This window comes from Giraffa tippelskirchi, chromosome 3, assembly GCF_054371585.1.
Source record: "Giraffa tippelskirchi isolate mGirTip1 chromosome 3, T2T-mGirTip1v1.2.pri, whole genome shotgun sequence".
Lineage (NCBI taxonomy): Eukaryota > Metazoa > Chordata > Mammalia > Artiodactyla > Giraffidae > Giraffa > Giraffa tippelskirchi.
The window spans coordinates 80,759,655-80,768,904 of NC_137277.1; the positions used below are offsets into that span (position 1 = coordinate 80,759,655).

At 37.2% G+C, this 9,250-nt stretch overlaps 1 protein-coding gene across 8 annotated transcripts in view; it reads left to right on the forward strand.

Moving 5' to 3' along the window:
* PRKRA (protein activator of interferon induced protein kinase EIF2AK2) overlaps positions 1 to 8,970 on the forward strand; it is a 15,989-nt gene extending 7,019 nt beyond the window's left edge. For all 8 annotated transcript variants that reach the window (XM_081579511.1, XM_081579514.1, XM_081579509.1 and 5 more), the window contains 5 exons: positions 54 to 132; positions 1,180 to 1,297; positions 2,792 to 2,886; positions 5,678 to 5,852; positions 8,307 to 8,970. In XM_081579511.1, coding sequence (XP_081435637.1) covers positions 76 to 132; positions 1,180 to 1,297; positions 2,792 to 2,886; positions 5,678 to 5,852; positions 8,307 to 8,464 — 603 coding nt within the window. In that variant the 5' untranslated portion in view covers positions 54 to 75 and the 3' untranslated portion in view covers positions 8,465 to 8,970. The remainder of the gene's footprint in view (positions 1 to 53; positions 133 to 1,179; positions 1,298 to 2,791; positions 2,887 to 5,677; positions 5,853 to 8,306) is intronic.
* Positions 8,971 to 9,250: the final 280 nt, after the last annotated feature.

Below are 9,250 nucleotides of genomic sequence, written 5' to 3' on the forward strand. Positions count from 1 at the left end.
TAATAATTTGGGGAAGATTATTTTGTTTTATAACCCTTTATAAAAATGTTCAGCTTTGCAGTTCCTGATCCCTTAATGCCTGACCCTTCTAAGCAACCAAAGAACCAGCTTAATCCTATTGGGTCATTACAGGTAAGTGGCACGGTTTTTCCATGCTTAACTTTTTGTATACTGGAAAAAAAAGTCATAAATATTGATAATATCATAAGAGCTAAGAGAAGGAATTAATATTTTAAAGAGTAGATGGTACCACATTTTGTGTTCCAAGTTATGATCATTAGATATTAAAGTTCTAACTTGAAGTTATTTTCATATTTATTTATGTTTTGGATTTTCTTACATATACAGTATCTGCCTTTGGTTTGTGGAATTCTCATTTGAGATCAACAGGACCTCAATGCACATGGGTAGAGTGTTTTGTATTTTAAGAATATTTCTTGCCACTCTTGTGACAAATCTCTTTCTACTTCTGTTGAAACAGAAGACTATAAAGAACCCAAATTGATTTACCTAACACAGGACAAGGGAAGTCATCCACTTACTTGCTTATTCTACCAAAAAATATATTCAGCTTTGAATTTCTCTGTGAGAACATCCTTCTTGCAGATTATCCATGTGCTCTGTTGGACAGCTCCCCTCCCTGTTATCCAGCCAGTCATTTGATCTCTTCCCTGCTCTATGAGTTTTTCTGTAGTTTTCTTCCCCTTCTTTCCTCAGTCTCATCCAGTGTGTGTGTTTGCTCTCTGCTCCTCACCTGCTCTTGAGCGAATGCAGTCAGTTAGGCAGCTATGGGTATAGAAGGTTAGCTAGGAAGAGATTTTAGGGATTGATGGCCATGAGAACTGTAATGTCCTCTCCCATGTTCCCAAAGAGGGTGAGAGTAGCCTATACTTCTGTCTGACCTCTTTGATAACCAGCTCACTATAGCTTAACGGAAGAGCACCATTCACAGCAGGAAACTGCTTCAGTTTTGGTATTGTGGGCTTGTAAAATGTAAAATGCAGTAATATCTGTGGGAATAGAGGACCTTCTCTTTTTTTTAATAAATACTGCAGAATGTCATTATTCTCTGCAAACATATAACTAGAAATGGGATCAAAACCATGAGAGAATATCATTAATGTGATTGAGCCATTGCATAGTAAAAATTACTACTAAAGGCTCATCTCGATTTTCTAGGAATTGGCTATTCATCATGGCTGGAGACTTCCTGAATATACCCTTTCCCAGGAGGGAGGACCTGCTCATAAGAGAGAATATACCACAATTTGCAGGCTTGAGTCATTCATGGAAACTGGTATTTGTTTCTTTCTACTCTGATACAGTTGAAGACCTGTGAAATATTTTGAGAGGATAAAAAAATTTCTGCTGTGATTTCATCTCAAATACTTCTTTGGGGGAAAAAAAAACTGACACACTCCTAGTTTACTGTCTCTAACTTTCTGCTGTTGAATTTATTAATAAGTATAAATAGTTGGCTTAAGAATACTTCTTAATTTGATTTTTTAAAAAAAATCATGAGTTGATAATGGAAATACAAATAAATAATTGACTCTTTAAACAGTCTTCATTGATATAATAGGGACTTAAACATCATTTTGGAGAAAAAAGCAGTAGTAAATCTCTTGGAGCTTCAGTAGCTATTCTAGAAGACAGAGGACTAGGAGAAGATTACATTTAAAAAGAAGATAATTGATAAGAGGCTGCTGCTGCTAACCCGCTTTAGTTGTGTCCAACTCTGTGCGACCCCATAGCTGGCAGCCCACCAGGCTCCTCTGTCCCTGGGATTCTCCAGGCAAGAATACTGGAGTGGGTTGCCATTTCCTTCTCCAATGCATGCATGCATGCTAAGTCGCTTCAGTCGTGTCCAACTCTGGTGCGACCCCCCCAGGCTCCTCTGTCCATGGAATTCTCTAGGCAAGAATACTCGAGTGGGTTACCATTTCCTTCTCCAAAGGGGCTGATAGTGAAATAAAAATAAAGTAGAAATTAACCTTTTGTATTATAGCAACTTCGATGTTGTAAAGGCCACAAATTATGAGGAGAAAAGTCGCTTAATAAAGTACTCCTAAGGATTTCTATTTTAATTTCTCTTGCATGTTTTTATCATTTTAAAAGTGGCTTGAAATGGAATTTTAAGTTGGCTAGATATTAGTCTGAAGTACTAAGCAGCTGTTTGCCCCCAAGAGGTAGTGTGGGTCAGTGCAGAAAGCCCTGAGCCAGAAGCAGAAACCTCACCTCTGTTCTTGATGCAGTCCTTAATTTGCAAGGTTAGGCAAATTGCTTTATCTCCATGCCTAGGCCTGAGTTTTTAAATCTCTAAACATGGAAATAGATTATATTTATGGTACCTTTCAACTCCAGCCTCTCCTATGCCCTTCTTATTCATGTTGAAGAAATTCCACATAGTTATCAGTGTGCAGGAGATTATAAGCCAGAAGTAGACATTGAAAGATGGGAGATATAATTCAAATGTACCTTGGTAAGTTTGAATATTTAGTCAGAATTAAACCAAATACGGTTCATTAAAGCTAGACATAGGGAGAGACATCTGTTGAAGAAAAACAGAAAGTTTAACTATTAAAGGTAAACTGCTAAAGAAATGCCTTCAAAAATGTAACAGTTAATAGCTGCATGAAACAGAACAAGTAAAGATGTCAGGTCAGTAAAAGAATAGTATATAAAAACCATGAGATCGTTCTCTGATCAAACATAGCACTTTAAACATTTAGCCATTCTCTGTGGACACTAATCTATTTTCTAACCTGCTACTGTTTTTTCCTTTATTTAGGAAAAGGGGCATCAAAGAAACAAGCCAAGAGAAATGCTGCTGAGAAATTTCTTGCCAAATTCAGTAATATTTCTCCAGAGAACCACGTTTCATTGGTGAGTAACGATCAGAGGTCTGTGATGTTAATGGGATTACACACGTGTTGCTGTCAGAAACTTCTGTAGATTTCATTTTGTATAGGTATACGACAGAGTCGCAGTTTTTCACAAATCTCTCAACTGTTGAGTAATACACTACCCCAGTTTTTAGCTGCTTGCTCTATGTGAGCCCGAGTCACAGGGGTGGCCAGGAAAGAGAGCTTGGGAAGCACAGTCAAATTCAGAATAGTATGATGGTTTCTAAAGATGGTACGTCAGTAGTGCTGTTTTTGCCTTCAGATTGACATTTCACTCCCATCTCTTGACATCCATTCCTTTATCCACTCAGCACACATTTAGGAAAGTCATAATGTGTGCCCAGATTTATGCCAGATACTGGTATATAGTGAATAAGATAGTCTCTGGCCGTAAGGAGTTTGCAGCCAGCCTACTGAGAGAGAAAAGAACCCTACAGACTGGGCCTTACAAGGACTTCTTGGGAACATAGAAGAAAGATCCAACCAAGATAGTGCTTCAGGAAGACTTAACTAGAGGAAGTAATAGCTGAGACCTATAGGATGACAGCAGTGGAAAGAATTCCAGAGAGAAGAACGACCATGTACAAAGACCAGGAGTGAAACACTCATGTGATCCAGAGTAATTTTGGATGGCTGGAGCATTGAATTTGGAGGGAGGGAGTCTCAAACAATGAGGCAGGAAAGGTAAAGAAGGATTGAATCTTGCAGGGAGCACTATGTTCAGGAGATTGAACTTTATCCTGAAGGTAGTGTAAAGTCATTAAATAAATTTAATATAGGAAGGACAGGTCTAATTTATACATTAGAAGAGAATGACTGGCTGCATTATGGTGGATGAATGAATATTAGAGTCATAGAGACCTGCTATAATGCTGTTACAGAAAAGCAGATGAGACATGATGGTGACCTAGACAAAGGTAGTAGCAATTGAAATGATCAATTTAAAACTCACTTAGAAAACTGAAGTGAATTGGGGCATAATAACTGGATGTAGAGAGTGGGGAAAAAGGAAGAAGTAAACAGTTTTAGTTTGGCAGCTACCTAGATGGTGGTACCATTCAGTAACATGGGGAACACAGAAGGTGAGTAGGGTTTAAGGGGGAGCAGATAATGAGTTAAATGTAGGATATATTGAATTTGAAGTGTCTGTGGAGTAGCTAAGTGAAGATTTGAGTAGGCAACTGGGCATTCAGATACAGAGCATGAGATTGGGCTACACAAAATGTAGGTAGGTATGTATGATGGTCCATTATCTGAGAATAAGAGGTTAGGTATGAAATGAGAAGTGAAAACTATAGGAGTGTCCTAAGCCTATGATTTTAAAAAAAGGGCTCGTTCTGTAGGAAGAAACAACTATATCTAGGTAAGTAATACAATTTTGGTTTCACTTTTTTAATAGAAAAATATAAAACATTGCATTCCTTTCATTTAAGACTGGATCAGAGATGACACCACAGTCACAAAACAGTTAGGTTGCAGGTGAGTTCTGTTAAATCTTCAAGGAAGAGATAATCTTCAGTGCTGTTTAAACTCTTCCAGGCAATATATATAATGTGAGAGAAATTTCTATATAAATTTATTTAGGACCGCAATGGTGTTTCAACATTGGTAAATCTGTTGCTATAATTAATTATATTAATGGGTCAAAGAAGGAAAATATAATCCTCTCAATAGATGCCAAAAAAATATTGGGTAGTCACTACTGATAAATGCTTCTAAAATATCCCTATTGTGATTTAAAATATGTACCTCAGGTGTTCGATCCCTGGTCAGGGAACTAGGTCTTGTACGTCGCAACTAAGATCCTGCATGCCACCACAAAATTGAGGATCCTAGGTGCTGCAACTAAGACCTAACACAGACAAATAAATATTTTTTAAAAGATTTTTAAAAAATTAAATATATACCTTGGAAAAAAAATCAAAATCTTGGGTACATGTTTATATGTTATATCCATTCCCATTAATTTCAGAAATAAGGCAAGGATACCCACTGATACCATTTTTTTAAACCTTGTTCTAGAAGTATCAACCAACGTAACCAGAGAAGAGAAAACAATAAGAGGTTGGAAATAAGAGGAGATAAAAATAATCATTAACTACAAATAATATAACTGTACCCCTATAAAGCCCTAGAGAAAAACTACTAGAAATAATAAGAGAATTCATCAAGGTAACTGATCAAAAATTAATACACAAGATCAATAGCTTTCTCACTTCTGTTACAAAGGTAACCACCAGAATAATCAAAAATAAAAAGTTGAAAATTATTGCTTCTGGAAAGGGGACTGAAGGTAGGTATGGGGATTGTTGCTTTTATAATTCTGTATTACTTGATTTTTTGTTATCTGTGTATTTTGAATAACAAAATTTATGAAACTTGATAACATTGAAATTTGTATTGGAATAGACAGAGGATAAGTACAGATGCCAGTCCATATAGGAAGATAGCATGTGACATTGTTCATGGGTCAGCTGTATTTGCAGATTTGTTTATCACGCTCTTAAATGTGTTACACATAGTAACAAGACCGTTATGCTACACAAAAGTATTCTGAAATACTTCCAGTATTTCATTGCACATTCTTTTTTCTTTAATATTGTGTTGTTTGATAAATGTGTGAGCTTATTAGTGCTGTCTAGTTTAAACTGGAAAGTTAATCAAATGGTATTCATTTAAATATGCTTCATAAAGTATTGATTGCTTAATTAATACTCATAGTAGCATTCAAACCCAACCCAAGAGTCTTAATGTTAATCTCTGTTTTTCAGACAAATATGGTAGGGCATTCTTTAGGTTGTACTTGGCATTCCTTAAGGAATTCTCCTGGTGAAAAGATCAACTTACTGAAAAGAAGCCTCCTCAGTATTCCAAATACAGATTACATCCAGCTGCTTAGTGAAATTGCAAAGGAACAAGGTTTTAATATAACATATTTGGATATAGGTATGATTTTTTTTTCTTTGGCTTGTCCCAAAACCTGTTTCTTTTCAAAATATGTTTGACAAACAAAACGTCTATTATAATAGAGGATTCGGACCATATACAGTTACCAGAGTGGTAATATGTATCACTGATGTATCCCATTCTTATAAATAATAAAAAGAGAGATAACATCTGTACAGTTGTAATAATAAACAACAATAGCAAAGATTTATAGAGTTACTGTGTGCCAGGCACTGTTCTAGGGGCATTACATATTTCCAGTCACAGAATCTTCAAACTAATCCTATGAAGTACATTCTATTATCTTCAGTTCAGTCACTCAGTCATGTCTGACTCTTGGTGACCTCATGGACTGCATGCAGCATGCCAGCCTTCCCTGTCCATCACCAACTCCCGGAGCTTGCTCGAACTTATGTCCATCAAATAGGTGATGCCATCCAACCATCTCATCCTCTGTCATCCGCTTCTCCTCCTGCCTTCAATCTTGCCTAGAATCAGGGTCTTTTCAAATGAGTCAGTTCTTCACATCACGTGGCCAAAGGATTGGAGTTGCAGCTTCAGCATCAGTCCTTCCAGTGAGTATTCAGGACTGATTTCCTTTAGGATTGACTGGTTAGATCTCTTTGCAGTCCAAGGAACTCTCAAGAGTCTTCTCCAACACCACAGTTCAAAAGTATCAGTTCTTCAGCCTTCAGCTTTCTTTATAGTCCAACTCTTACATCCATACATGACTACTGGAAAAACCATAGGTTTGACTAGACCGACCTTTGTTGGCAAAGTAGTGTCTCTGCTTTTTAATATGCTGTCTAGGTTGGTCATAACTTTCCTTCCAAGGAGTAAGCATCTTTTAATTTCATGGCTGCAATCACCATCTGCAGTGATTTTGGAGCCCAAGAAAATAAAGTCTGTCACTGTTTCCACTGTTACCCCATCTATCTGCCATGAAGTGATGGGACTGGATGCCACGATCTTAGTTTTCTGAATGTTGAGTTTTAAGCCAACTTTTTCACTCTCCTCTTTCACTTGCAACAAGAGGCTCTTTAGTTCTTCTTCACTTTCTGCCATCAGGGTGGTGTCATCTGCATATCTGAGGTTATTGATATTTCTCCGGGCAATCTTGATTCCAGCTTGTGCTTCATCCAGCCTGGCATTTCGCATGATGTACTCTGCATATAAGTTAAATAAGCAGGGTGACAATATACAGCCTTGACTTACTCCTTTCTTGATTTGGAGGCAGTCTGTAGTTCCATGTCCAGTTCTAACTGTTGCTTCTTGACCTGGATACAGATTTCTCAGGAGGCAGGTCAGATGGTCTTGTATTCCTGTCTCTTTAAGAATTTTCAACAGTCTCTTGTGATCCACACAGTCAAAGGCTTTGGCATAGTCAATAAAGCAGAAGTAGATGTTTTTCTGGAACTCTCTTATTTTCTCAATGATCCAACAGATATCAGCAATTTGATCTCTGGTTCCTCTGGCTTTTCTAAATCCAGCTTGAACATCTGGAATTTCTATTATCTTAGATATGAGTGAAGAAAGTAAGACAAAGAAAGGTTGAGAAACTTGCCTGAGATGACATAGCTGGTCAGTTGAGCCAGGTTAGAAGAAGAGTCCCTGGTGGTATAATATCTGTTAAACTAGCCCTGATCGATAGCTTGACAAATAAAAAGGTACCTACATTTCTAGAACAAATACCAAGTTTGTGGGGGCCGGGCCAGACATCTTCTCTCCACTTGATCACTGTGTACCAATTCTGGAGATAAATGGGGACAATTTACAGCTTTATCTCATCCCAGCTATCAACTTCTATATTTTTTCTAGCCCGTGATCATTCAGATAGACAAATGTGGACAGATTGGAAAGCAAGTCAGCGTGGATTTTCTTTTAATGCAGTGGATAACTGGCTAATTTGTGTGTTCATGTGTGTTTGGTATCTTGATTTAACATCAGTATCGTATGTAAGGAATTTGATATCCCTTAGCCCAGCTTCAGTGACTTGGGGGGAACCTAGCTCATCAGAGCTACTACTACTGAGAAAATAGAGTATTTAGAGACTGAAGGAACTTCTGATTTTCTCTGCTACTTTGGGATTGAATAATGAGTCAGGTGCAATGTCTTAATATGCTGAGAATGATGTAGAACCTGAGGATTAATGCAGAAAGATGATCAGGAAAAGTGGTTGATTAAGAGACCATTCATTCAAAAATATTTTATTTATGAATTTGGGAAAAGGAAACCTGAGATGATTTTTAGATAATGAATTAATGATGACTTTGAAACGCTTCTTACTAATTTTAAGAACTAAATGGTTCTTATGAATAGAGAATAGCACCTGATAAGTGGAGTAGCATACCATGGATGCTTGGGGAGAGGGACAGTAATGAAAATTGTTTTTACAAAAAAATCTGCTTTCTCTGCATGTGGCATTAATCATCATGTTTGAATGTGTCATTGCAGAAGAACTGAGTGCCAACGGACAGTACCAGTGTCTCGCTGAACTGTCCACCAGTCCCATTACGGTCTGTCATGGCTCGGGAATCTCCTGCAGCAGTGCGCAGAGTGATGCAGCTCACAATGCTTTGCAGTATTTAAAGATAATAGCAGAAAGAAAGTAAACTTGGAACAACTGAGAAAACCCTTCAGTAGCACCTAAGAAGTTCCCCTTCCACCCCTTCCCAAGTAAAACATTTATTATGTTTGAGTTTGTGTGTTGGTTTTAAATCTCTTCATAGATTCCATCAACACTCCAGATTTAATTATCTCCTAGTAGTTGTTACTAAGATGTTTTTAATGGCTTCAACTTTGTATTGGTATATTGTATTTATAAACTTTGTACCATAGGCAGAGTGTAGCACCCATTTTACAATGCCATGTACATAGAAGGGAAAAACTGCATGTTTGTTGTTGTTGATGGTGGTGAAATAAAACTGCTAGCAACAGTCTCTACTACTGGTGCTTAACCTCTTTGCACAAGGCTTTGTAAAGGGATTTCAAAGGAAGCCCCTTAGAATTAGTGTTGAGGAATGCGCTAACAGGTTTTAATTGAATGCAGTTGTTAAATTTCAGAGAACACGATTGGTCTGTGTATTTGAATCCATGTAATAAAGAGCTGTTGTTATAATGGGTTCTGTTCATTTTATTAAAGTACTACTGACTTGACTCTGGCCCTGCTGTTTTCAGCCATTCCTATGAGTAACGTTATAATGTGGATACTGTGTTCTTTACATACCTCTAGTTTACTTCTGAAAGTCAAAGGTAAAAAATACAAGCAAAACTTTACAAATATATATGTGATGAATCACGTCCATATTTTCTCTAGTCATACACAGTATTGTCTTCTGATATAACCATTCATAGATGAATTAGTAGTTGAAAAAGCATTAGTATTACTAAAACAAAAC